Source organism: Martes martes (genome assembly GCF_963455335.1).
Source record: "Martes martes genome assembly, chromosome: 16".
Lineage (NCBI taxonomy): Eukaryota > Metazoa > Chordata > Mammalia > Carnivora > Mustelidae > Martes > Martes martes.
The window spans coordinates 20,750,631-20,776,207 of NC_137904.1; the positions used below are offsets into that span (position 1 = coordinate 20,750,631).

At 47.0% G+C, this 25,577-nt stretch overlaps 1 protein-coding gene across 1 annotated transcript in view; it reads right to left on the minus strand.

Annotated features, from left to right (window-relative positions):
- Window positions 1-12,855: 12,855 nt before the first annotated feature.
- The window catches only part of DOC2B (double C2 domain beta), a gene marked incomplete at both ends in the record, with an annotated part of 28,312 nt that continues 15,590 nt past the window's right edge, over window positions 12,856-25,577 (minus strand). Inside the window, 4 exons of the mRNA XM_080826095.1 lie at window positions 12,856-12,992; window positions 13,621-13,717; window positions 14,552-14,633; window positions 24,115-24,272. Coding sequence (XP_080682221.1) covers window positions 12,856-12,992; window positions 13,621-13,717; window positions 14,552-14,633; window positions 24,115-24,272 — 474 coding nt within the window. The remainder of the gene's footprint in view (window positions 12,993-13,620; window positions 13,718-14,551; window positions 14,634-24,114; window positions 24,273-25,577) is intronic.

The window sequence follows — 25,577 nt, forward strand, 5'->3', positions numbered from 1 at the left end:
GTGCCCTCATCAGATTTTCTTCATAGACAATCATATTTCTGTGAATATAAAGTTTTCACTTATAGTTTTTGCTCCTGTCTGGAGACTTTTTGTTTATTTTGCCTGGTTGCACTCTGGCTGGAACCCCCACTCAGTGCTGAATGGAAGCTGTATAGACATCCTTGTATTGTTCCTGGAAAGCATTTGGTGTTTCACCATTAAGTATGATAGTCTTTAAGTTTTCCATAAATGCCCTTGATTAGGTTGAGGAATTTAGTTTGCTGGGAGTTTTTATCGGGAATGGAAGTTGGATTTGTCAAATGCCTTTTCTGGGGGAAAAAAATACCTTTTCTGTATTATTGAGGTGATCAATATGAGTTTTCTAGTTTGTTAATATAATTAATTAAATTGGGGCGCCTGGGTGGCTCAATGGGTTAAGCCTCTGTCTTCAGCTCAGGTCATGATCCCAGGGTCCTGGGATTGAGACCCACATCGGGCTCTCTGCTCTCTGGGGGAGCCTGCGTCCTCCTCTCTCTCTGTCTGCCTGCCTCTCTGCCTACTTGTGATCTCTCTCTGTCAAATAAATTTTTAAAAATCTTTAAAAAGATATAACTAATTAAATTGATTGCTTTTTAAATATTAAGCCAACCATTCCTGGGATAAATTCCAGTTGTTATGTATTATCCTTTAAAAATATTTTTGGATTTGATTTGCTAGAATTTTGTTTATTGTTTTGTTTTGTTTTTTTGTTTATTGTTTGTATTATATGTTCATGAGCCCATACCTGAAAGTTCTGAGGTGATGAAATGTTATTAGCACCAAAAGTTTTTCTTCTTTGTCACTGTGGACAATATAGAACAGCAGGCATTTACAGTGGCTCCACATGAAGGAATGGAAGAACACTTTAAATGGTAAATACGAAGGTAATATAAAAGACTTACGAGATTTTTATTTTTTATTTTTTATTTTTTTTAAGATTTTATTTATTTATTTGACAGAGAGAGATCACAAGCAGACAGAGAGGCAGGCAGGGAGAGAGGAGGAAACAGGCTCCCTGCTGAGCAGAGAGCCCGATGTGGGGCTTGATCCCAGGACCCTGAAATCACGACCTGAGCCGAAAGCAGAGGCTTTAACCCACTGAGCCACTCAGGCGCCCCAAGACTTACGAGATTTTTAAAGAAATGAAGTGTTTAAGAAAAAAATTTTTAACTATAATGTGGGGTTTATAACATATGTAGTTACATCATACATATGGTTATGATAGCATAAAAAGGCAGCCAGAGGGTGGTAAGTGGATCCATTTTGAATGCAAGTTTCTCACATTTTACTTGAAGTGATGCAATATTAACTATGAAGACCTTGAGATATTAAGCATATATGGTATCTGGCAAGCACTACATAAAAAAAGAGGTATAGCTAAAAATATGTAGATATACTAAAATGTAATCGTAAAAAGTATTCATTAATCCAAAAGAAGGCAGGAGAGGACAAAAGCATTTGTGCTGCCAAATCTCTCAAGGAGAGATTGAAAACTCACTAAGACCTAATTTTGACAGCTGGGAACATTTTTTCTTTGTTATTTTGATGGCTGGAGACTTCTCAACAGTGTTGACATTTGGAAAAGAATCCTCTGAGCAAATTACAGAATAGTTCTACAGATTATGCCCAGTGCTGTGCTTTTTGAAGCAAAGTCAACATTAAAAAATAAGCCCAAATAATTTCCTTACCTAAAAATCTTTTTGTTGGGTGCCTGGGTGGCTCAGTGGGTTAAAGTCTCTGCCTTCGGCTCAGGTCATGATCCCAGGGTCCTGGGATCGAGCCCCGCATCGGGCTCTCTGCTCAGCAGGGAGCCTGCTTCCTCCTCTCTCTCTGCCTGCCTCTCTGCCTACTTGTGATCTCTGTCTGTCAAAAAAAGAAAAAAAAAAAAATCTCTTTGTTGACTGAACTGACATTTCAGCTGCCACCCACTGCTGGTGATACAGAATTTATAGTTTTGATTTCAGCCAAGTAATTGCCCGATAAAAATTAAGTCTTTAGAGGAACATAACAGAATCTAGAGTCTCATGATTTATAATAAACTTGGACACAGTCCAAACCTCAGCATATGAAGAAACAAAAACATGACCCATACTGGAGACAACCACTTGGGATTATTCCTGAGATGACCTAGATATGTAAGCAGAGTTTTATTGTTGTTATTCTCCCACTATAGCAGACATGGATTTTAAAGCTCTTTTATCTATTATTATAATTATATTCAGGAAGGAAAGGAAAATGTGTTTGTGACCAATGAAAAGAAATCGTTGCAGAGATACTGAAACCATGATAAAGAACCAGGGGCACTGGGGTGGCTTAGTTGGTTAAGCCTTTGACTTCAGTTCAGGTCATGATCCCAGGGTTCTTAGATCTATTGAGCCCCACATCAGGCTCCCTGCTCAGTGGGAAGCTTGCTTCTCCCTCTTCCCCTGCTTGTGTTCCCTCTCTCGCTGTCTCTCTGTCAAATAAATAAGTCTTTTAAAAATAATGAAATCTTAACCATGTGGACATTTTGGAACAGAAAACTAGATTATCTGAAATAAAAATTCACTGGATGACCTTAAATGATGGAAAGATCACTGAACTTGAAGTTAGCTCAATAAAATTATCCAGTCCGAATGAGAGAGAAAAGTGATTTTTAAAAAATGAGGGGTGCCCCGGGGATAAAAATACGTTATATGTTTATTAAAATAAATAAGTTAATTTTTTTAAAAATCCCCCCCCCCAAAAATGAGGGGTGCCTGGGTGGCTCAGGTCGTGATCCCAGGGTCCTGTGGGCTCCCTGCTCAGCTAGGAGTCTACTTCTCCCTCTGCCCCTCTCCCCAACTTGTGTGTGCTCTCTTGAATAAGTAAAATCTAGAAGCAAAAACAAAAACACAGCATTAGGGCACTGGTGAGATAATATGAAAATGTCTGGCATACATGTAAATGTAGTTTGAGAAGGAAAAGAGAGCAAAGGGGGATGGAAAAAATATGTGAAGTATGACTAAAATTTACTCACATTTTTAGAAGACAGATTTACAGTTGAAGTCCAATGAAAATTAAAGAAAATGAACAATTAGACACATGAAACTTAAAAATTTAAAAACTATTGTAAATAGAATACATGTTGACAAATAGACAAATTAAATAGAAGAGAATAATCATTCAAATCACTGACTTCTCATAAGAAACAACTGAAGCCAGAGGACAATGGAACAGCAAAATTAAAGTGTTCAAACAAAAACAGCCAGTTCAGAATTCTATAGTGGAAACATCCTTAAGAATGAAGGTGAAATATATTTTCAGATAAAAGAAGGAAGAATTCACAGTAGAGAATGCTGAAGGAAGTTTTTCAGGCTGAGACAAAATGATACCAGATAGAAATGTAGATGTTTAGGAAGGAGTGAAGAGTATTTAAGACAGTAACATGGAAGTAAATATTCTCTTTTGATATGTTTATTTTTTATTTAAGTAGGCTTTATGCGCAGCATGGAGCCCAATGCAGAGCCCAACACGTGGCTTGAACTCAGTACCCTGAGAACTAGACCTGAGCTGAAATCAAGAGTTGAATGCTGGGGTGCCTGGGTGGCTCAGATGGTTGAGTCTGCCTTTGGCTCAGGTCATCACCCCACGGTCCTGGGATCAGGTTCCACATCAGGCTCCTTGCGCAGCGGGGAGCCTGTTTCTCCCTCTGCCTGCTCTCCGCCTGCTTGCACACATGCACTCTCTCTCTCTAACAAATAAATAAAATCTTTGAAAAAAAAAAAGAATTGAATGCTTAACTGACAGAGCCACTCAGATGCCCCCCTTTTGATATCTTTAAATGAGCATATCAGTGTTTAAAGTAAATTTATAACATGGTATCATGGGGTTAGTAGCTACATATGGCAATGATAACAAGTACGAATAACTGAAACACTGGAGGGGTTCAACAGAAGATGTGAGCAGAAGGAAGGAAGGATCAATGAACTTGAAGAAAAGGGAGGAAAACTGGATATCCACATGCAAAGAATGAAGTTAGACATTTACCATACAGAAATACTGAGTGGAAAACAAACTTAAGAGCTAAACCATAGAACCCTTAGAAGAGGGTCACTTGGGTGGCTTAGTCAGTTAAGCATCTGCTATAAGCTCAGGTCATGATCCCAGGGTCCTGGGATGGAGCCCTGTGTTGGGCTCCCTGATCAGCGGGAGCCTGCTTCTCCCTCTCCCTCTGCCCACCCTGCTTGTGCCCTCGCGTGCTCTCTCAAATAAATATTAAAAAAGAAACAAAAACAAAAAAAAAACTCTTAGGAGAACATGGGCAAACTTCATGATGTTGGATTTGGTGATGATACCTTAGCAAAAACCTCAGGCAACAAAAGAAAATAAATTAGAATTTTAAAAAAAGATTTAATTTATTTGACAGAACCTGCAGGGGGACTGGCATGGAGAGAGGAAAAAGCAGGCTCCCCACCGAACAGGGAGCCCGATGTGGGGCTCAGTCCCTGGGCCCTGGGATCACGACCTGAGCCAAAGGCAGACACTTAACTGACTGAACCACCCAGCTGCCCCTAAATTAGTCTTAAAATGAAGAACATATTGTGGATCAAAGGACACTATCTTTTTTTTTTTTAAGATTTTTTATTTATTTATTTGACAGATCACAATAGGCAGGGAGGCAGAAAGAGATAGGGAAGCAGGCTCCCTGCTGAGCAGAGAGCCCGATGTGGGGCTCGATCCCAGGACCCAGGGATCATGACCTGAGCTGAAGGCAGAGGCTTTAACCCACTGAGCCACCCAGGTGCCCCCAAAGGACACTATCAAGAGTGAAATGACAACCCATGGAATAGGAGGAAATATTTATAAGTCATATATCTGATATGGGATTAATACCCAGAACAAAGAATGCCCACAATTCAACAATGAAAAGAAGTTAATTCAAAAATGTGCAAAGACTTAAGTGGACATTTCTGCAAAGAAGGTATAAAAATGGCCAGTAAGCACTTGAAAATATGCTCAACCTCACCAGTCATGAGGTAAATGAAAAAGCCACAGTAAGATACTGCTCTACATCCATAAGGACAGCTATTATAAAGACAAACAAAATAGTAAGTTTTGGTGAGGATGTGGAGAAAATGGAGCTTTTGTGCATTGCTGGTAGGAATGTATTATGTAGCCACTGTGGGAAACAGTTTGGTGGATCCTCAAAAAGTTAAATGTTGATTCACCATATGTCCCAATGATTCTACACCTAGGCATAGACCAAAAGAACCAAAAGCAGGGACTTAGATACCTGTACAATATTCCTGGCAGCATTATTCATAAGAGCCAAAAGATGGAAACAACCCAAGTATTCAGCAATAGATGAATGATGGGTTGACTGGCTCGCTCAGTCAGTAGAGCATATGTTCTTGTTCTCAGGGTCATGAGTTCAAGCACCACTTGGGGCACAGAGCTTACTTAAAGAAAAAAACCATACAGGTGAATACGGATAAACACAATGGGGTATATTCATATTTTTCAGTCATAAAAGGAACAAAGTTCTGATACATACTACAACATGGAGGAGACTTGAAAATATTATGCTGAATGAGACAAGCCAGTCATAACAAAACAAGTTTGTGATTCCAATTATATAAGGTACTTAGAATAGGCAGTTCATAAAGACAGTAAAATAGAGGATACCAAGGGCTAAGTTGGGGGGGTGGGGAATAGGGAGTTCTTTTGTTTAATGAGTACAGTGTATCTGTTTGGGATGAGGAAAAACTTCTGGAACTAGTTGTGATGGTTGTACCAGATTATGAATGTACTTAATACAAGTGAATTGTCAACTTAAAAATGGTTAAAATGATATATATATATATATATATATATATATATATATTTTTTTTTTTTTTTTTTTTTTCCTAAAGAAAGGCAGACTGCCATATGCAGCGCCTCATTTGGATGTGTCTTGAGTCTTGGAAGCCTGACTACCCTACGTTTTCCTATGAATGGATCTTGAAAGCTGGTTTGGAGGTTCCAGCAGGTGAGCACAGCTACTAATATACCCTTGACTGAAGAACGGGCCTTCTCCATCAGGGAAAGTTGTCCTCCTTGGGCTCACAGCTTTGGAGGGACACACATGGAGCGGTGGAGGAAGGAGACACCTGCCTAGCCAGCCAGATCAGCTGAGTCAACTTTGGTGATCAGTAGGGTGACAGATGTCACAACCAGACTGCCCTCACAACCTGAAATGAAAAATTTTATTTATATCTTACCACAATGAAATAATTTTTTCACAATGAAATAATTGAGGATTGTCCTCTACACTCAATTTTATTTACTTATATTTATTTATTTTGCATTTTGAATCAGTTTTTTAATTAACATATAGTGTATTGTTTCAGGGCTACAGGTCTGTGATTCATCAGTCTTATACAATTCACAGCACTGTCCACAACACATAGCCTCCCCAGTGTCCATCATCCAGACACCCCATCCTTTCCACCCCTCTCCACTCCAGCAACCCTCAGTTTGTTTCCTGAGATTAAGAGTCTCTTATGGTTTGTCTCCCTCTCTGGTTTCTTCTTGTTTCATTTTTTCCTCTCTTCCCCTATGATCCTCTGCCTTGTTTCTCAAATTCCACATATCAGTGAGATCAGGTTATAATTGTCTTTCTTTGACTTATTTCACTTAGCATAATACCCTCTAGTTCCATACATTGCATTGCAAATGGCAAGATTTCATTTTTGATGGCTGCATAATATTACTGTGTGTGTGTGTGTGTGTGTGTGTGTAAAGAAGATGTACCACATCTTCTTTATCCACTCATCTGTTGATGGACAATTGAGGCTTTTTCCATATTTTCGCTGTTGTCTACACTCACTTTTAATTTTGCTTTGTTCCCTTCACTTTCTATTATGTGTTTCCAAGACATTTCACCATGTTTATAATTAAAAATGGAAATGACTACATGACTTTCTAGCCTTCAGAAGACCATAATGGAAGTTAGGTCAATTCCTTGTTTCTTTAGTGCTTTGGTTGTTTACCAGTCTTTGCTTTTTGAATGGTTACTGCCCTAGTTACTGCCTATGGTGATGCTTTTTCACTTTTGTCCCCCTTTCTTCCCTTGGCTGGCACCTCTTCCTCTTTTCCCACTGACTTAGGGACTCCTTTTGAAAGACTTGCTTGACCCTGTATGCCTTGCGCATAGCCATGGTTTTATCACGAGACCTCCCTGGCCCTTTGACCCCAAGGAGGTGAGTTGTAATCTGAACTGAGCCATTTCTCTCCTGAGAAGCTAAATAGGAGTCAGAAAACTGTCCTAGGTAGCAGTGGCTGAAAAGCTACCCTGACTTGGGGCTGAGGCCACCATTTTGGATCATTTATGTACTGATGAATCAGAAAGCCTGTGCTGACGGAGGCAGGATGGAGGAAGGTGCAGAGCAAGTGAAGAAAACCCAGGAGGCTCTGAGAGATCTTGATTTCCCAGTTTTCTGATTCTCACAAAGTAGTAATTTTGTTGGCTCACAGCTAGCTCTTGGAAGGCCACACAAGTGCTGTGCATCCAGTTCAGCATATTCTCCAGAAAAGAGATCTTGCCTACCTGTGTCCAGGTCACACACAGAAGGGAATTGGGGCCTATGACAGATAGGGACCCATTGGGCAGAGGTGAGCATCACATTTGGTCAAGATGACAGCAAGGACCCTGAGAGAGAGCCCTGGAAAATCTTTCCTGGCCAAGCAGGACCCTGCTAGTTCTGGGAGCTTGGGGAGTGAATAAAGCTGAACCTACAAGAAACCTAGTGGGACCTGGGCATCTTCCACTAGACCTGGCAACACCATTTTCTTCTTATAGCAGCACAGGGTAGAGATTGAAAGTATGAATTCTGGGGCCACAAGGCTTGGGCCCAAACCCCAGCTCTACCTTTTAATTATTCCTTGAGCATGGTCCTCTGTTCCTCAGTTTTCCTATAAAATGGGGATTGAAACAGTATCATAATCATGAGGATTAAATGGGTGTAACAAAGTAGTCTGCATGTCTGAGAGTTCTATATGGGTGTTATGGCTGCTGATATTTCAGTTCTGGCACCTTCTTTCTGGTTCCTATTATTTTCTTAGAGTCCTTAAGTCCCTTCCTGCTGAAATAGCATAAGAACTAATTGCCCTTCCTCAAATGATTCTTAAAGATTTTATTTATTTGAGAGAGGGAACGACAGAGAGAGAAAGGGAGAGGAGAGAATATGAGCAGGAGAGGAGCAGAGGGAGAAGCAGACTCCCCGTTGAGCAGGGAGCCAAATGTGGGGCTTGATCCCAGGACTCCAGAATCATGACCTGAGTTGAAGGCAGGTGCTTAACTGACTGAGCCGCCCAGGCATCCCTGAGCCTTCTCTTCTCTTCTCTGGGCTTGTGTAAGGTTTGCTGCCTTCACTGTGGTGAAATAGCCCAGAGACTATCGGTTTGTCCTCTGCCAGAACTGAAACAAGCTCTCATCGCACACAGAGTGAAAACCAGTCTTTATAAAGTCATCTGGTCCCCTGTTCTGTGCCCTCATTTAGGGCTCTTCCCTTGTCCAACCCTGCTCTGGCCCCACTAGCCTCCTTGCTATTCTCAGTCATGCCACACCTGCCCTCGTCACTAGGGATACTGGCCATTTCCCCCCGCCTAAAACATTCCACTCCAGGTTCCTCCACAGCTTCCTCCCCCAACCCTCTACGTCTTAGCTCAAAAGTCACCTTTGGAGAACTGCCTCACCTACCTGTTTAACCCAAACCCCGTCCCCAACCTTTTTTTTTTTTTTTTTTTTTAGTAATTTCTACCTGCCATGTGGGACTCAAACTCATGAGCCAGAGATCGAGTCACATGCTCCACTGATGGGGCCGGTCAGGTACCCCTATTGCCATCTTTTAACATGCTAGATTTATTGTCTGTTGACTGTCTTGCTGAGGACTCTACCCCAGGTGCCTGGACCAGGGCCTGGTGGTAGTTAATACTCCATAGCTGTTTGTTGAATGAGTGGATGGCACCATGGCACGCTGATCCGGGTATAAAAAGTCTTGGCATTAGTTGAATCGTGGTTGTGTCACTTACCAGTTGTGTGATTCAGCAGGGATATTTAACTTCTCTGAGCCTTAGTTTTCCTGTTTGTAACTTGAGACCCACCTTTAATGAGTGCTTGGTGAAGAGTTAAGGGAGACAATGTGCTGAGTGAGCCTCAGTTGCCATTCTCTCGTTCTTTCCGGTCCTTTCATTGCAATCTTTTTTTTTTTTTTTAAGATTTTATTTATTTGATAGATCACAAGTAGGCAGAGAGGCAGGCAGAGAGAGAGGGGGAAGCAGGCTCCTTGCCGAGCAGAGAGCCCGATGTGGGGCTTGATCCCAGGACCCTGGAATCATGACCTGAACCGAAGGCAGAGGCTTTAACCCACTGAGCCACCCACGCGCCCCTCATCGAAATCTTTTTAAAGGAGTCTCTCAAGCCAATGAGATTGCAGTGAACATCTTCATTTACTTTTGAATTATAGGTCATTATAAATATTAACAAATAAGACTTAAAAAGGACACCCTCGAGGTCAGACGAAAGTACAAAAATTGTGTGTGGGACTGCAGTTTAAGGACGTTTTCTGCAGCCGCCACATGGTAGCAAAACGGTGTTAAGCAGTGCACGAGTCTGCGTCGACGACAGCCAGAGTCCATGCATTGGGAGGTTGTCTCGGTTTGGGAAGAAAACGGTGGGACATGCACGGGCCGGGAGGGGCAGTTCCTCGCTCTTGCCGCTAGGGGTCAGGAGGTTACCGCTTCAGGGTGGAAGATGGGCCCGTCTGGGATTGGCTAGTGTGGCGGTGGGAGGCGGGGTTGGAGGAGGATGCAGCGCGCTGTCGGGCGACTTCCTGGTGAGGGACACCAGACTTTGGAATTACTTTTTCCTGGGGGGTGGGGAGGGGCATCAACGATCCTGTCTTTGTGTGGGGCTGACAGAACAAAGAAAAGATGCCAGTTTGAGGTCAAAGGCAGAGCTGATGACTGGAGTTTCCAAAAGAGCTTTAACAGAAATACAATCTGCAAGGGGTCAGGAGCAGTGCCAGAGTCCTGGTGAAGATTCCCTCACTCCCTGGGCGGTGGGGGGTTGGGGTGGGGGTGGTGCTCCTCTCTAAATGCCCCACCCTCCACTTAGGCTGGTTGTCTGGAAGACCCATCTTCCATCCTGTCCCTGTGGTCTGCTGGGACCATCTTGCAGGACCAAGTCTACCCTGGCACAGCCTGGGGCAGTAGGGAGCCCTAAATGGGCTTCTTACACTTGCTGGGCCCCAGTTTCCCCCATAGACTCATGGTCCCTTCTAGCTTTGTCATTCAACATTTCAGTATCTTCCCAAAGCAGCGCTGCAGCTCCTTTCCTAATGAGGCCCTCCAAGAGGCAAAGCTAGCAGGTACCCAGGGCTCACAGCCAGGAGGTCCCTCAAAAATAGGCTCTTTCCTTAGCCCCCCAGAGGTTCCCCCATTCCGGCCTTGTGGAGAAAAGAGGAGCCCTTGCCTCAACCCCCAGGAGCAGGAAGGTCTGGCCCACAGATGCAGGGGTTAAGGAGGGATAGCTGAGTTCTGGGCCTGGACGGTGGGGACCTCTGGGAAAGCTCCAAGTGGATCAGTGATTTCAAAGCCATCTAGGGGATGAGGCAGATCTCATCAGGCATCCCCTTCATCAGGCACCAGAGCTTCCCAAGTCTTCTATCTGCTGAGCCCTCCACAGCCCAGGAGGGAGAGGACTGGGGAGTATGATCTCCCAGACAACCAGAGGGTATGGCAGTCACAGGACCTGGGCTGAGGCCTGGTTTGCCCTTTCCCCACTATGTGACATTGACAAACTACTCAGCCTCTCTGAATCTGTTTCTTCATCTGTCAAATGAGGAGGACAAACCCACCTCCTAGAACTGTGAAAAATTCATTAAGACAGTGCGTGTAAAACCCTTAACATACACAAAGCCGCCTCAAGGACAGGAAAACCAAGGCTCTGTGGCCAGCCAAGTTGCCAGGTGTGGTGTGGGGGCTTGAGTGCTGTTGTCCCAGCAGACTGGGAAAGGGCTGATGGGCACTTGGTGGGATTTGAATCATCACCCTAGGCCTCAGATGGTGATGTGCTTTGTGTCTGCAGCAGGCAGGGCTGAGCCCCAGGCAGGCAGCTAACAGGACAGACCTCTGGTGCAGGAACCCAGCACCCTCCTTCGCTTGAAGCGTGGTATCCAGAGCTCTGGGCTTGGGGTGAGGCAGGGACCTGGAAGCCTGGCCTACCCCAGCTGTGGCAGGGTGGGGAGGCCTCACTCAGGAAGGTCACTTTCCCTCTCTGGGGCTCTGTTTTCTGTTAGTGCAGTGCTGGGGCAAACAAAGAAATTCCCTGGTTCTGCATTTGTTCGTACAGCAGTCTTGAAGGCCCCTTGGTAGGCAGGAAAAACTTGGGGCTTCACACCTCAGCCCCCAAATTCCAATGCCCTCAATCTGACTCAGGGTGCCAGGCCCACCAAGCAGGGTGTTTCTCTCAGCTCTTGGAGGTAGGAGCCAGCCTCACAGGCCTCTCAGAAAGGAGGCCCTGGACTGCCACCCAGCACTCCTGAAAGGGACATCAGGGGCCACAGTAAGGCCAGGATCTGTGGGCATTCACCTGGATTTCTCACTCCCCAGACCTGAACTCAGATGTGGGGGGTGGGTGAAGGGAAGAAGAGGGTCAAGATGAGGACTTTTTGTTTCTTTTCATGAAAAAAAAAGGGGGTGGGGACCCTTTTCTTGATTACAGCTGACCTCATGCTTAAGCTGAGAGGCAGGATCCATCCTCCAGGTTCCTTGGGAAGAGAAAGATTAAAGGTGGGAGAACTGGGTCTGAGGACTGAACTTAACCCTGCCCCAAGATCAGTTTCACCACAGTGCTTCCCTCAGTTCCCCCAAAGCTCTGAGCTGGGGCTAGCCTGGCAGGCAGGGGTGGGTGATGTCACCTCTAAGCCCCACTCCTGTCCGAACACACTGTCTCCAGCGTGAGTCCCCAGGTCTTGCACAATGACCCTAGCCCATTCACCATCCTCTCCTCTCTAGGCTTTTACAGATCATTCCCACGGCACACATTACCCTTACACTTCGGCTGCCCAGAAACTCCACTCACCCTTCAAGACCTTGCTGAAGCATCACCTCCTCGGGGAAGCCCTCCCTGCCTCTCAGCAGAGTCGGAGTCCGTGCACTCAAGGTCTGTCAGCCTGGCCCTGGTATTCCTCATTCCCCATTGTAGTGGTTTGTTCTTAGCTCCTTGATTAGACAAGGAACTCAGAGGCAGGCCCTGGGTCTCATTCATCTTCAACGGGTTGTTGCATCATTGAGTGAAGTGCTTGCCAATTGCCCATGTTCAGTAAAGTTGGAACTTTACCATACTCCCTGCTCTTGGGTCAGCTTTTTCCCACCTGCTTAGTAATGCCAGAGATGAAAAGATGTAGTAAGAACTTCCTTTTGGGAACGCTTTCCCAAATCTCCTTCCCCCCATGCCCCTCTCCCTAATGTCTCTCTCAGGAGTTCTCACTGGCCCTGCCAAAGCACCCCTGCACTCCTGTTCTCTCAGCCTGGGGTCCCCGTGACTTACTGCTGACCTCCAGTAAGGCCCTCACCCCCTGGACGACCCCATTCCCTTCCCTGGGGTGGATGCCAAAAGCAGGCCCAGCTCTCTGGCCTTGCTGTCCCTAGTTGTGGCTGAGCCCTCCATAGCCTCCAAGCAGGGGCTGCAGTGGGTCAGTGTCCGAGCAGGCACCCCGGATCTCCCCCAAGATGAGGGCCGAGGCCCTTGGTGGCAGCTGAGGCCACCCAGGGCCAGGCCGGTGCTGGGCCAGGAGACAGGCAGGGGTGGGTGCGGCAGCAGGTGGGGGCTGGTCAGTCGCTGAGCACAGCCCCTGGGAGCTCGTTGGTGAGCGTGTGCCAGCGCTCTATCCGCTTGTCCTTGTTTTTTAGGCAGTCAAACCAGTGCTTCAGGCGCTCACCCTTAGCGTTGATGCCCAGAACCACGCCGCCTGCAAAAACAGAGGCAGGTGGGTAGCCGGGGACACCGTGACTCCCAGGGGCCTGCGGACAAGTGCTCCTGTAAGACTGTTCCTCTGGACCCAGTGCCCCTACCCCAACACCACCCTCTCCAGATTCTGTATGCCAGGCTCTACTCTCCACCCTGCCCACCAGACTGAGGGTGGGCAGTGGTCTGGCCACACACCACACTCTTAGCCTTCCCCTCTCCGGGACTAGAGCGGTGCATGGGTCGGGGGGAGAGGGGGTGAAGGACAACGTCCTATGTTAGGGCCCAAGGGCTGGGCACAGTTCTACTATGCACAGCCATGAAATTGACCAGGAGTTCAAGGCCACGGGGGCTGAGTACAGGCCAAAGCACTGACCATCATCACCTCTCACCCCTGCCCCACCACAGACTTCTGTGTGACCGACTCTCCCAGGCCTCTCTATTCCTCTGTCACATGGAGTCAGGCTGGATAAGGTCTGAGGCCCCCTGTGTCTGAGGGCAGAGAGTCTGGGGAAAGCTGGGGCCGTAGAGGCCAGGAAAGGAGGGGCTATGGCCTGGATTCAGGGCCACTGCCCTCTATGAACCCAGAACAGGCCATGAAACCAAACAGCATTCTCACTGTGTGCTCTTACCAATGAAATCATTGGATTTTCCAATGTCATAATCCCAAACAGTGACTTCCAGGGTCTTCTTGGCCAGGTCCCCATGCTTAATCTCATAACAGAATTCCTGGTGGCCAGAAGAAGAGAGTCAGGTTCAGCACCACAGGGCCTGGCACTTGGTCAGGAAGGCTCCGAGGTGTGGCAAGGGGATACATGAGTGTAAGGAGAGAGGAATGGAGGGGAGGATGGTCAGACAAGGGTAGATTCTCACCCACCCCACCCGCTTCTGCCTGAGAGTCTGGTTGGGGTCCTCAGAGTCCCCTACCCTCCTACCTGCTTCTCTGTCACCGAAGCTGCTCTCTCCAGATCATCCCCCAAGAGCCTGGTTATTGGCAGATCAATACACACGTGCTGGCCTTGGTGTGCTTGACCTCTCTTGGGTCTGACTCTGCTCACCACTCCCTTCTTTGTGCAACTCTGTCTTCCATAGGCTCCTGGGATGATCTGACATCTGGTATCCCCTTCACTCAGTCACTCGGCTCTGCCCTAGGCCCCTCTGCTCCTCTCCAGATGTATCTGCTCCCCAGGCTGAGGACCTGCGGATCCATCTGGACCAGACCTCAAGGCTCTGGGGCATCTCACATTCTCCCATCCCACCCAGAGCTTTCTCCATCTCGTTTGCACCTCCCTTCTTGCTGTTGGGTGCCCTCACACCCCCTCCACATCCTACCTTGCCACGTCTCATTAATTTGGTTCTCGGAAGACCTTTGCAGGCTTCCCTGCCCCTCCATCTCTACCACCCTGGCCTGTCTCTCTCCTGCCCACTGTGGCAGGTTCTCTCCTGGTGACCCCTCCCACCTCTGGGTTCCCACAGTAGTCCTTGGAAAACCCAGTCCCCTCAGTCTCCCCACCCCTAGGGGAGAGCAAGCAGCTTCCCAGCAGCTTCACCAGCCCCTTGTACCTCATTGAATTCAGGGTTCAGGGTCTTCTTCTTTACTGCTGTCTTATGTTTAGATTTCTTGTCCACATCTGGCTTCAGGTATCTGGAATTATAACCAACCAGTGAGAGTGTGGGGAGAAGCTATGGGTACAGCTGGAGCCAGCAGGGCTTGGAAGAGCTTTTTGTTCCCTGGGCCTCCTGTTCCTACTCGTCATAAGCTACCCCAGCACCACTCTGTGGCAAAGGTTAGTGGTCAGCTGCCATGGGAGAAGCAAGTGGTTCCTTTGTCACCTAGACTTCTGTCCACACCCATTTCTGAATTTAACCTCGGAGTCCCCTTCTCCCCTGGAGGTTTTTCCTTGTTTCTGGAAGTCTAATTTCTTAAAGCTTTCATTTCCCACCAGAAAAACATTTTTAGCAGAGTTGGTCCCTTGTTAGAGAGGCTCAGAGAGGTAGAGGGACTTGCCTGAGGTCACACAGCTGCTCAGCACAGGGCTGGTACTCAGAAGCTGGGACAGGAGTTCTTTGCAGAACTTCTTACCCTGTCCCTGAAGAGACACTTGAGAGTGCTTTGGGGGTGGGGACTACACCTGGCACCCTGCTGGGGGCTCAGTGCACTGGGTAGGTCAGCAAACCTCTGTTGAATGGCTGAGTCCCTAGAAGTGAAATTACCCACTCAAAGGCACACATGTATCAAACTTCTTCCTTTATGCAAAACTGTCCTCTGAAAAGGCCATATAGATGAGGCTCAGTGCTATCAACAGAGCTGAGTATCGTTGCCTTAAAAATCCTTGCTGGTTTGCAGTAATCTCTTGAACCTCAGCCTCAGTAACATATTTATGGATGGTCTCCACAGGCAAGGGAAACAAAAGCAAAAAATAAACTAGTGGGGATACACTAAAATCAAAAGCTTTTGCACAGCAAAGAAAACCAATAAATTGAAAAGACAATTTCTTACCAGATAAGAGAAGATATTTGCAAATGGTTTATCAGACAAGGGGCTAATACCCAAAATATATATAAAGAACTTATACAACTCAACATCAAAAAACCCCCAAATAATTTGATTTAAAAATGGGCAGGGAACCTGAAAAGACATTTTTCTAAAGCAGACAGACGGCAACAGATATATGAAACAAATAATCATCAGGGAAATGCAAATCAAAACCACGATGAGATACCACCTCACACCAGTTAGATTGGCCAGTATCAAAAAGACAAGACGTCAGTGTTGGCGAAGATGTGGAGAAGAGGAGGGGCGCCTGGGTGGCTCAGATAGTTAAGCATCTGACTTCAGCTCAGGTTATGATCCCAGGGTCCTCGGATCAGGCCCCGCATTGGGCTCCCTGCTAGGCAAGAGCCTGCTTCTCCCTGTCCCTGCCTGCTGCTTTCCCTGCTTGTGCTCATTCACTCTGTCAAATGAATAAATAAAATCTTAAAAAAAAAAAAAAAAGGTGTGAAGAAGAGGGAACCCTCATTCACTGTTGGTGGGAAATGTAAATTGGTGGAAAACCCCTGTGGAAAACAGTATGGAGGCTCCTCAAGAGATTAAAACTAGAAGCACCAAATTCCATTACTGGGTATTTACCCAAAGAAAATGAAAACACTAATTCAAAAAGCTATATCTACTCGTGTGTTTACTGAAGCATTATATGTAACAGCCAAATGATGGAAGCAACCCAAGTGTCCACTGATGGCTGAATGGATAAAGAAGATGTGGTGCGTGTGTGCATGTGTGTATACATGTATGTGTTTGTACACAGAGCATATGTAGGTGTGTTTGTATAAGCACATGTATACACACATGCACAGCCACTGTAGCAGTAACCATAAGACCGAATGAGATACTGCTATTTGTGGCAAAATGGATGGACCTAGAGGGTGTTATGCTAAGTGAAATAAGTCAAACAAATACTATGATTTCACTTCTATATGAAATCTGAAAAACAAAGCAAATGCACAAAAAAGCAGAATCATCCTCATAAACGGAGAACAAACTGGTGGTTGTCAGAGGGGAGGGAGAGGATGGGGAGGGGATAGTGACATAGGTTAAGGGAATTAGAGGTACAGACTTCTAGGTATTTAAAAAAAAAAAAATCCTTGCTGGTTTGAAAGGCAGAAAGTGGTATCTCATTACTGATTCTTGATACATAAATAACACTAGTTCAATATAAACACACTACAGAATAGGTATTGAAGGAAGCTGGGGTGGGAGAGAGAAATGAAGACAGATCCACACAAAAACCTGTTCTTTAGCAGCTGTAGGCAGTCATCAATAGCTGGAAATTCACAAAAACCAATAGGAAACGCTTAACAAAATGGCAGTAAGTGCACACCTATCAGTAATGACTTTACGTCTAAATGGTCTAAATGTTCCGATCAAAAGACAGGGTGACAGAATCGATAAAAACAACTTGACTCATCCATATGCTGTCTACAAGATACTCAGTTCAGATTTAAAGACAGAGACTGAAAATGAAAGGATGGAAAAAGATATGCCATGCCAATGGAAGCAGGGGTGAGGGGGAGTAGGAGTAGGGGGAAAGCTAGGGTACCAATATTTACTGACAGACAAGATAGATTTTAAATCAAAGACTAACAAGAGACAAGGACATTCTAAAATGATGAGGGGGTCAATCCAACAAGAAAATACGATAGTTATAAATATCTATGTACCCAACTTTGTAGCATCTAAATGTATAAAGCAAATATGAACAGACATAAAGAAGAAAGTAATATAATAATAGTAGGTGACTAACACCCCAATTACATCAATGGGTAGATGGTCCAGGCAGAAAATCAATAAGGAAACAGTATCTTTGAATGGCACATTAGACCAGATGGACTTAACAGACATGTACAGAGCTTTCCATCCAAAAACAAGGCAACACACATTCTTTTCAGATGCACATGGAACATTCTCCAGGGCTGATCATCTGTCAGGCCACAAAACATTTAAGGGGCGCCTGGGTGGCTCAGTCAGTTAAGTGTCTGACTCTTGATTTTAGCTCAGGTCATGCTCTCAGGGTTGGGAGATGGACCTCCATGTCAGGCTCCATGCTCAGCATGGGAATCTCTCTCTCTCTCTCTTTCCTCTCTCTCCCTCTGCCCCTCCCCCTGCTCTCTCAAGTTAAAAAAAAAAAAAAAAAACTTAAAAAACTCTACATTTAAGAAGACTGAAATCAGTGGCACCTGGGTGGCTCAGTTGTTAAGTATCTGCCTTCGGCTCAGGTCATGATCCCAGGGTCCTGGGATCGAGCCCCGCATCGGGCTCTCTGCTCAGCAGGGAGCCTGCTTCCCTTCCTCTCTCTCTGCTACTTGCGATCTCTGTGAAATAAATAAAATCTTTAAAAAAAAAAATCATGGAGCACTACGTCAAAACTAATGATGTATTGTATGGTGACTAACATAATTTTTGAAAAAAGGAAAATAAAGAAATGAAGGAACTGACCACAGTACAAATGAGTACAAGAGATTACTATGAAAAATTACATGCCAACAAATTAGACAACCTTGAAGAAATCATTAAGTTTCTTAAAAACATACAATCTTCCAAAACTAATGAAAAAGATAAAAATCTGAACAGACCGATGGCTAGTAATGAAGCTGAATCAGCAATAAAAAAAAAAAAACTCCCAACAAACAAAAGTCCAGGACCAGATGGATTCGCAGGTGAATTCTACCAAACATTTAAAGAGGAGTTAACATCTCTTCTCTTTAAACTATCCCAAAAAATGGATGAAGAAGGAAAGCCTCCCAATACATTCTGTGAGCACTGTATTAGCCTGATACCCTAACCAGACAAAGACACTCCAAGACAAACCCACAGCTAACATCATATTTGGTGAAAACCTGAGAGCGTTTGTTCTTAGATCAGGAACAAAACAAGGGCACTTGTCATTTTTATTCAACACAGTACTAGAAGTCCCAGGCACAGCAATCAGATAAGAAATGAAAAGTCATCCATATTGGTACTGAAGAAGTTAAACTGTCACTATTAGCAGGTGACATGATACTATACAGAGGAAACTCTAAAGAGTCCAGCAAAGAACTGCCAGAATAAGTGAATTCAGTGAAGTTGCAGGATACGTAATTAATATATAGAAACTTGTTGCATTTCTATGCACTAATAGTGTGTTAGCAGAAAGAGAAATTAAGAAAAGAATCCCAGGTGGGGCGCCTGGGTGGCTCAGTGGGTTAAAGCCTCTGCCTTCAGCTCAGGTCATGATCCCAGAGTCCTGGGATCGAGCCCCGCATCAGGCTCTCTGCTCCGTGGAGAGCCTGCTTTCTCCTCTCTCTCTGCCTGCCTCTCTGCCTACTTGTGATCTCTGTCTGTCAAATAAATAAATAAAATCCTAAAAAAAAAAAAAAGAAAGAAAAGAATCCCAGGTTGTTGAGCCACATGGGTGGCTCAGTCAGTTAAGCGTCTGACTTGATTTCAGATCAGGTCGTGAACTCAGGGTCATAAGACTGAGCCCCACGTTGGGCTCTGCGCTGGGTGTGGAGCCTGCTTGGGATTCTCTCTCTCCCTCTGCCTCCCCCACTCCCTGCTCACACTCGCTAAAACAAACAAACCAAAACAATACGGTACTGGTACAAACACAGGCACATACATCAATGGAACAGAATAGAGAGCACATAATTAAACCCATGCTTATATGGTCAATTAATATGTAACAAAGGAAGCAAGAATATACAATTGGGAAAAGAGAGTCTCTTCAATAAATGGTGCTGAAAAAACTGAACCACTTTTTTTTTTTAACACCACATACAAAAGCTCAAAATGGGTTAAATACTTAAATATAAGACTTGAAGCCATAAAACTTCTAGAAGAAAATATAAGCAGCAATCTCTCTGACATCAGCCTTAGCAACCTTTTTCTGGACGTGTCTCCTAGGCAAGGGAAACAAAAGCAAAAATAAGCTACTGGGACTACATCAAACAAAAGAAAACCATCAACAAAATGAAACTTCCTGAATGAGAGGATATTTGCAAATGATATAGCTGTTATCGGGTTGAATACCAAAATGTATAAAGAATTTATGCAACTCAGCACCAAAAATATCCAAAGTGGGCAGAATAGACTGTTTTTTCAAAGACAACACCCAGCTGGACAACAGACAGGGAAAGATGCTCGACATCACTCAGCACCAAGGAGATGCAGGTCAAAACCACGAGGAGCTATCGCCTCACGCCTGTCGGGATGACAAGTATCAGAAAGATAAGGAGTAACAAGTATGGACAAAGACGTGGAGAAAAAGGAAACTCCATGCACTGTTGGTGGAGATGGAAATCGGGGCAACCACTGTGGAAAACCATCTAGAGGTTTCTCAAGAAATACCAAGGGGAGGGGCGGCTGGATGGCTCAGGCGGTTAAGCATCCAACTATTGATCGCGGCTCAGGTCATGACCTCCAGGCGGTGAGATTGAGCCCCGAGTCAGGCTCTGTGCTCAGCGTGGACTCTGATGGGGATTCTCCCTCTCTAAATAAATAAAATCTTTTTTTAAAAAAAGATTTTATTCATTTATTTGACACACAGAGAGATCACAAGTAGGCAGAGAGAGAGGGGGAAGCAGGCTCCCTACCGAGTAGAGAGCCCGATGCGGGGCTCGATCCCATGACCCCGAGATCAGGACCTAAGCCGAAGGCAGAGGCTTTAACCCACTGAGCCACCCAGGCGCCCCTAAATAAATAAAATCTTTAAAAAAATATAAAGCAGAAGCAGACCCCCATAAACACAGAACAAACTGGTGACTGCTAGAGGGGAGGGAGGTGGTCACAGGGATGGGCAGAGTGGGTGAAGGGAGGTGAGAGGCACGGGCTTCCAGTTCCGGAATGAAACAGGCCCAGGGATGAAAGGCGCAGCATGGGGAATGCAGCCAGTGGGGCGGTGACGGTGTTGTATAGTGACAGGTCAGCTACACTTGTGAGCAGAGCACGGTGTGTAGGGTGGTCCAGTTACTATGTTGTGCACCTGAAATGAATGGAACGTTGTGTGTCAACTATACCCGCCCCCTGCCTGCCAGAAAAAAAAGGAAAAAAAAAAGAAAGTCAAATGGGCTTCCACATAAAGCGAAATGAGCAACAACTTGTGGTGTCTCTACGGACGGGTACTTGGAGAGAACCATGTGGATGCAAGCAGCTGGGTTCAAAAGGCCACATACGCGAAGTTTGCTTTTATAAGAAAGTCTGGAAAAGGCAAAACCATCAGGACAGAAAACATCTCAGTGGTTGCCTGGGGCTGGGGGAGCTTTCTGGGTGAAAGAAGGGTTCTCCGTCTTGACTGTGGTGGTGGTAACGAGATGGTTCACATCCTCATCCTCTGACCTCCACAAGGGGAGAAACCTCCAGTGTGTAAATTCTACCTCAAGGAACCCGACTTTTAATCCAGCCCAGAACCCTGCAAGTCCTGTCAGCCTGGCAGGTGAACACTGAGCAGATTTTTAAAACTTCACCACCATTTTGGCTTTGGATTAGCTTTCCTTCGGAACGGGAACTCCAGCATCACAAGTACAAATGCGGACACTTTGCTGCCCGCCCTCCCTCCTGCCCCAGAGACACAGCAACTGTGACATTCTCTGTGGAGTCTGCGATACACAGATGTACAGACACCACCTCATACTGTGCGTACTGTTCCAGAGCCTGCTCTTGGGATCAGCACTCTTGGAGAGCTGTCCGTGTTCGTTCACCCGGTCTGAAGGGATCCATTTCAACGGCACACAACTGCATTATATGCACGTGCCGCGTCTTACGACTATTCCTCTGCCGACGACTGCTTGGCTGTTTCTGGTGTCCTGCTGCGACGGCAATGCCACCGTGAACAGCACTTCACCCCTATGTGGGTTTCTAGGACACGGACCTGGAGGGGAGATCACGCAGTCCGAGGGAGTGCACACTGGCCTCGCTGACTGTGTGTTATGGACCTTCCCTCCAATGGTTGTAAAGCGTCTCCTACTGATCCCCGGAATGGTCATGGCATTTCCTCACAGTGGTCTCTAATCCACTGGAAATCACGGTTCTGCAAATGGTTGATGTGGGGACCGAATCCCTTTTTTTTTTTAATGTGGAAAGCTGGTAGTCCTCCCGGCGCCATGTGCAGGGAACAGCCTTCCCCACGTGACCCCCATCAGCTTCCTGTTGTACCTGGCACTGCTCCTGGGCTTGGTGGCCTTGGAGTTTTGTTTTAAGATTTTTATTTATTTGACAGAGAGAGAGATCACAAGTAGGCAGAGAGGCAGGCAGAGAGAGAGGGGAAGCAGGCTCCCGCTGAACAGAAAGCTCGGGGCTCCATCCCAGGACCCTGAGACCATGACCTGAGCCGAAGGCAGGGGCTTAACCCACTGAGCCACCCAGGCACCCCTCGGCCTTGGAGTTTTAAGAAATAACAGCTCTAGGAAAATACGATTCACAGGTGTAGAATGTGCCCCTTTAAAGCATACAACTGAATGGCTTAGTCCATTTAGAGTTGTGCAGTTGTCACAGTCAATTCTAGAACATTTTATCTCCTCAGGAAGAAATTCGGGTACTCCCTATCTGCACCCCCACCCTCCCCCAGCCCCTGGCAACTACTAATCTAATCTGCTTTCTGCCTCAATGGATTTGCCTATTTGGGACTTTCATATAAGTGAAATCATATAAGGTGTGGTCCTTTGTGTTTGGTTTCTTTCAGTTAGCATAATCTTGCAATAATCTTTTCAAGGTTCAGAGATGTTATAGCATGAATAAGTACTTCATTTTTTTTAAGGGGGCACCTGGGTGGCTCAGTGGGTTAGGCCTCTGCCTTCGGCTCAGGTCATGATCTCAGGATCCTGGCATCGAGCCCCGCATCGGGCTCTCTGCTCAGCGGGGAGCCTGCTTCCCCCCTCTCTCTGCCTGCCTCTCTGCCTACTTGTGATCCCTGTCTGTCAAATAAATAAAATCTTTAAAAAAAATTTTTTTTTAAGAAAGAGAGAGTGAGTGAGCACAATGTGGTGGGGGGAGGAAGAAAGAGCATCTCAAGCTCCATATCTAGTGGGGAGCCTGACATGGGTCTCGACCCCACAACCCTCAGATCGGGACCTGAGCCGAAATCAAGAGTCAGCCACTTAACCGAGCAAGCCACCCAGGTGCCCCTTCACTCCTTTTTATAGCTGAATAACATTCCATCCTGTGGCTGTGTCTCCAATTGTCAGTTGATGGACATTGAGGTGGTTTCCTTCTGTCTACTGCGCATAATGCTGCTACAAGCGCACACACGCAAGCGTTTGTGTGGGCAGGTGTGTCTGCGTCTCTCGGGTATGTACCCGGGAGTGGGACTGGTAGGTCACACGGTAACTCCGTGTTTAACTTCTAGAGGAACTGCCAGTCCGTTTTCCAAAGTGGCAGCACCATTTTTGTGACAGGATTTTCTTTATTTCTTTACTTAAAAATAAAATCTTCGGGGCGCCTGGGTGGCTCAGTCACTGTGTCTGCCTTCGGCTCAGGTCATGATCTCAGGGTCCGGGGATTGAGCCCTGCATCGGGCTCCCTGCTGGGCAGGAAGCCTGCTTCTCCCTCTCCCACTCCCTCTGCTTATGTTCCCTCTCTCGATGTGTCTGCCAGATAAATAAATCCTTAAGAAAAAAATAAAATAAAATCTTTCAAAATAAATAGTTTCTACACCCAGCATGGGGCTCGAACCCACAACCCCAAGCTTAAGAATCACTCGCTCACTGACTGAGCCAGCTAGGTGCCCCTGTAATAGGATTTTAAAACCGACAGAAAGAGAACAGTGGCCAGCGGGAATGGTAGCCCCAGAGTCGTGTAGTCGGGAGCCCTGACCTCCCATGGCCTCTGGTACCCGGAGCTCCTCACTGTCCCCTCAGGCCAGGCTCATCCCTGTTGCTGTGTCTTAGCTCCTTTCTTCCTCTACCTAAACAGGAACACCTCCTTTCCGTGCAGCCAAATTCCTCCCTGTATCCCCTCCTCCAAGAAAGTCTCACTGTGAACCCAGACTAATGTCCATCTTTTACTTGCGGAAGGCCCAGAGCACTGATGGCGCTCGCCGTGCTGCCTGCTTCCTTCCTCTCTGAAGGGCCACAGTGCACACCTTCCTCTCAGAGCGAGGACCACAGCCTCACCTGGGGACCCTGTTGCCTTGCACAGGTCCCTGACTTTGGGTTTCTCGCCAGCACCAGCGAGAGCCCCGCTGGGAGGTTGCGCGACCCCTTAGCAGCACCCGTGGCAGCAGCACAGGGCTGGGCGCCCAGGGGCAGCACTGTGTCCTGGTGGAGCATCTTCACTGGATCTCCTGGCCCAGGCCCACCCTCTCCTCCAGCCTGCTACCGGCCCCTCCTGAGGTCAGAGTCAAGGGGAGGTCTGAATGCAGAGTCGGGAGCGAACTACTCTCTCTGTGTGACCTGGGACGCCACTCAAGTTCCATAGGCCTCAGTTTCCTCATCTGTGAACCTGGGCTGACCAGCCTGAACCCACGGTGCTGCCAAAGGAGCACAGCAGAGGACATGCCCTGGTGGGTGCAGTTGCCCACTGTGCTGCCAGCGCCGTCAGTGTTCGCTAGGCTGAGGGGACGGGGGAAGGAGATGGCTGGCCTGGGCCACACACTCACGTCTTCACGTAGGGGTCCGAGTAGCCGTTGGCGTCCATGGCAGCCAGGTGGGCGCAGCGCACAATGCCGACCAGCAGGCCCTGCTTCTGTGAGCTGTACTTGAGGGAGATCAGGATCCGACCCCGTTCCTCTAGGGACTTGTCTTCGGTCTTGTCCACCTGTTGGGCAGGAAGAAACCCGGCTGTCCTCACCTGCTCCCACGCCCTCCCTCAGCCATGGGCCACTGAGGTGGTCTGCTGGCCCTGGGGATGGGAAGGCCGGTCACCCTGGCCTCAGCCCCCCGCAGGTGCCTCCTGGAGCCCCCTTGGGGAGCACCCAGAAGACAGAGCTTTGCCATATTGCCAACCCCAAGGGGAGCAGGGAGGCAACTAGGGGCTATCTAGGCCTCAGGGATCAGACCTTAGCTGGAGGTGTCCCCCTCCATCTCCCTGCCCCAGCTACCCTGAGAGTTTCCATTCCTTACTCTCCTGAGGCCACTTTCCACCGCCTGGCTCCTGCTGTTCTGAAACTCCTTCTCCTTACTCTCTGTCCACCCTCGGACACCCCCAGCTAGAGCCCCAAGGGCCCCTCCTTATAAGGGGCTCTCTGAAGTCCCAGCCATGTCCCTTTGCCCAGACGGTCCTCTGTCACTAACGTGTTGCCCCATGGGGCTCCTCAGAGGCAGGAGCCATGCCTACACCTCTCTGAAGGTGGGGCTCCTGGGAGGCCAAGGGAGGGCCACCTTCCCCCAGCTCCCACACCCGGAGCAGACATGACTAATTGACTGCTGCATTTACTCTGAGTTCAAATGAAGCCTCAGCCCCTCTCAGTGCCGGCCGCTGTTATTAGCGGACCTGACTGGGCATGCGAGATTGAACGACCCGCCACTCTGGCCTAGGGCTTTGTGTGGATAGCCTCCCTAAACAGCGATCTCGTGCTAGTTTGGGGGCAGCGTGAAAATTAAACATCATAGACAAGCAGGAGTGTTTTCAGCCGTCTTTCTAGGGGTAGAACGTTATACACTGGGTCATTTCCTAGGAAGCCCGTGGAACTGGGCGCTGTTCAGTCCTCACTGAGGACTAATGTTCACAGACCACACAATCTAAAATGTATCACCGAAGTGTCTTTACGGTCAGGGCAGTCCCTAAACTGCACTCCTGCGGTCACCATATGTCGCTGGGTCCAGAGTGATGAGCCACGAGCAAATTCAAACAAGGCAAGCCCACATTCCCACCCAGCCACGTGCGGGAACACACACATGCACACACGCATTCTGCATCCCTGAAAACACGCCCGTGTGCACTTTCACACACACACCCCTGCGTGCTCCCATCCCCACACAGCTGTGTGTCGTGCTGGGGTTCAAAACTCCAACACCACTACAGTAGGAGTTGATGGTGTCTTTTTCAAGTGACACAGATCATTCGGAAAAACTGGGTTTTGGTTAGTGACAGAATAAACTAAAAAAGGTTATACCCATCATA